This window comes from Trachymyrmex septentrionalis, unplaced genomic scaffold (assembly GCF_001594115.1).
Source record: "Trachymyrmex septentrionalis isolate Tsep2-gDNA-1 unplaced genomic scaffold, Tsep1.0 scaffold79, whole genome shotgun sequence".
NCBI lineage: Eukaryota > Metazoa > Arthropoda > Insecta > Hymenoptera > Formicidae > Trachymyrmex > Trachymyrmex septentrionalis.
In genome coordinates this window covers 1,485,818-1,488,846 of record NW_017305977.1, presented here as the reverse complement: position 1 = coordinate 1,488,846, position 3,029 = coordinate 1,485,818, and the positions used below count along the sequence as shown (strand labels likewise).

Sequence of the window (3,029 nt, the reverse complement as noted above, 5' to 3'; positions counted from 1 at the left end):
AATATAAAAAGCCCTAAATTTATATTAATTTAAAAAAACAGAAATACATGTCTCTCTGTCTGGAATTTGTAAGTTACACAGCATAAAATGCTTGCTTATTACTGTTTATCTTCTCCTAATGATGATAATCTTTCTTCATACATTTCAGCAAACTTACTGTCTGTATTCTTAATAGCTGCCAACAAAGAATTCTTTTCGTATTGCGACCAATTGCTACTCCATTCTCTGAAGAGCTTGACGCGGCACTGAAACAAGCTAGGTGGCCTGTCAGATTCGCAATTCAACTTCTCCATTCCAGTTACCAATCCATTCACAAGTCCTGCAGGACCACAATTCTCCAGCAACACGCCCAGAAAATCATTCCGCTGCATCTCGGACCATTCTTGAAACCATTCTATCATGTAACGCAGTTGAGCCTCGTTTGACAACATAGTAGACATATTCTCGCTTAAAAACAAAGATTTCAAAAATCAGCTGTAAACTTTGGCAGAAACAAGATACATAAAGTTTATCGTGAATACGTTTTTATTCACTTTAAAGATAAAGAAAAAAGATGTATAACATTTTTTAACAAACATTTAAAAACAAAAACAGTTTTTTTTAGAGAGCAATTATATTTCCTACACATATACTTATAAATAAATGCAACTACCAGTTTTCCATTTTTTGTTTATATCACATTTTCGTAATCAGATGAATCAAACTGTGACAATAGTATTTAGCCGACAAAAATATTCTTATTGCCGTAAGAATAGAAGCAGTATGTAATATCGGAGGAAAAGATTGTGCGAACGCGCTCTCGCTAGGTTATGAACGCCATTCTCGATAGACGTAGCTAGACGATCTGAGAAATATCTATGTAGAATATCGAACGGAAATGGAAAAATAATTGACTTGACAGGTGTGCTGTAGGCAAATTACCGAGTCGTGTACGCGGGGTCTTGGCCAGGCTGTTCGCACCGCCACGTTCGTCGTCGTTACTTGACAGTTAACGGCTATTGTTCTCAAGCAGGAAACGCGTGTTATCGCACTCTAGCCGCTAGCCAGCTGTCATCGGTACAGAGAGAATTCGATAAAAAAATAACGCTTCGGAATCATGCAATTGGAAATGACTACTATTGGAAATGAGAACATATCTATAAAACCGACATTCGTACGCTATATTGAAGTATTAACAGTGTAATATTTATTAATGAACTACACAATTTAAGACAATTTGGATTTTTTGGGGTTAGTCCGTATCTCGTCTTCTTTCTTCTCTTCCTTCTCCTCCTCTTCTTCGAGGGAATCCGAATGAATGTCCGAAGAGATCGATTGATTCATCATTTCTGTCAAATTGCAAAAATCGAAGTATACATAAATTATACAGGAGAACAAAATTATTTATGATTACTCGTATAATCAAGCTATTAAGCGTACCACTGGACACATCTCGCCGTTGAATAAGTGTGGTTAAAAAACAGTTGATCTCCGATTGCATATCCCGCAGATTCTGTATTAAAGTCCTCAGGTCGTCTCCATCAGACCGGACAGTCTCGTGCTCGTGAATGCACCTTTCCTCGTCATATATTCTTACTCGTACGCCAGTAGTAACATTCATTGCGTCCCGACGGATATTTGAATTTGAATTTTACGTGCATGGTGCCTCTAGGCTATCACACACAAAGGGTGCGTTCTTTAAGCATTGGATTTGACGGCCGCTGCGCATTAAAATCGCGCGTCGACAGTGCGATTGCGCAATTGATTTGAGAGAAAACCAATTAAATTCTTCTTCTAGCTGATTTCTCCATTTAATTTTCCGATCTCCAAAAAAAGAGTCACAGTACACCACATATGCGATGAATTGGGATCGAAAGATCCTGTGATAGTCTATAGGGGATAGAGGCTTCACATTTAAAAAGTATCACATTTAAAGTACTCGTTAGGTTGATATTCTCGGTTGCTCGAGATAATCATTATTTATTCTCTTCTTCTTCTTCTTCTTCCTCCTCTTCTTCCTCTTCTTCTTTCTCCTCTTCTTCCTCCTCTTTTTCTTTCTCTTCTTCTTCCTCTTCTTCCTCCTCCTCTTCTTCTTCCTCCTCTTTTTCTTCCTCCTCTTCTTTCTCCTCTTCTTCCTTCTCTTCTTCTTCCTCCTCTTCTTCTTCCTCCTCTTCTTCTTCCTCCTTTTCTTCTTCCTCTTCTTCCTCTTCTTCTTCCTCCTCTTCTTCCTCTTATTCTTCCTCTTTTCTTCTTCTTCTTTTTCTTCTTCTTCTTCTTGAGATCCCCTTGGAATCTTGGATCTGAATTTCCGATTCAACGTCACAGTACCATACGATAAATTCGAATTAAACGATCCTGACATCCATTATCTTTCGCAATAACGAGGGTCCAGACTCCGAGTTGTAACAACTAGTCAAGTTCTACATCTGTTCATATTGTACATATACATATACATAGATGATTTATTAGTTGTCGATTTTTATTTAAAACTGTGATTTTAATGTAATCATCCTGTTTGATTATCAATAGAGATGATAACCGCAGAGGAAAAATTGTAATTTTTCGGTAAATATATAAGATATTATAGCATTAAAAGTATGCATATTTATTTATACAGCATTTATATCATAAAAAATCATAAATTTAATAATAAATTATCAAAATATTTATGTATCGTAAATCGTAAATAATCGTAAATTTTTATTAATTGTCAATAATGTCGTCGTTCCTCAATTATCCCCGAGCCCCCGTAAAGTCCTAGATTTATAAGAGAAGTGCGACTGATGTTAAGTGTTCCGATTGGTCATTGTAATTATGCGACTTAGTGTGTAGCCAATCACGAATTAAAAATAATTGTTTAATGGATGATTGATAGATTTAGTGGTTTGTCTTGTAAATGACGCCATTTTTAATACTCTTTCTAGTACTTTTCAGTACTTTTGCGATGCTGACACATAAGTGATTTTTACCAAGTTCCGGTTAAGAATAATAGGTGATTTTACTCAAGTAAAACTACGATTTTTCTGAAGAAACTCCGCAGTTGAATAGCA

At 36.2% G+C, this 3,029-nt stretch overlaps 2 protein-coding genes across 2 annotated transcripts; both read right to left on the bottom strand.

Annotated features, from left to right (window-relative positions):
• Window positions 1-16: 16 nt before the first annotated feature.
• On the bottom strand, window positions 17-714 carry LOC108754298 (uncharacterized protein C14orf119). Its single transcript, XM_018496501.1, has 2 exons — window positions 653-714; window positions 17-447 (listed from the first exon to the last, which is right to left on the bottom strand). Exons 1-2 carry the CDS (start codon window positions 661-663, stop codon window positions 99-101), a joined length of 360 nt encoding a protein of 119 aa, XP_018352003.1. The 5' UTR covers window positions 664-714; the 3' UTR covers window positions 17-98.
• A 4-nt stretch (window positions 715-718) lies between these two features.
• LOC108754299 lies at window positions 719-1,892 on the bottom strand. The gene is made up of 2 exons (XM_018496502.1): window positions 1,420-1,892; window positions 719-1,328 (listed from the first exon to the last, which is right to left on the bottom strand). The coding sequence occupies exons 1-2, from the start codon at window positions 1,598-1,600 to the stop codon at window positions 1,207-1,209; spliced, it is 303 nt and encodes a 100-aa protein (XP_018352004.1). The 5' UTR covers window positions 1,601-1,892; the 3' UTR covers window positions 719-1,206.
• Between the last annotated feature and the right edge of the window lie 1,137 nt (window positions 1,893-3,029).

Coding starts and splice junctions, on each gene's coding strand:
- LOC108754299 (XM_018496502.1), bottom strand. CDS start 1,600: ATGAATGTTACTACTGGCGTACGAGTAAGAATATATGACGAGGAAAGG. Junction 1,329..1,419: donor ACGGCGAGATGTGTCCAGTG/GTACGCTTAATA, acceptor GCAATTTGACAG/AAATGATGAATCAATCGATC.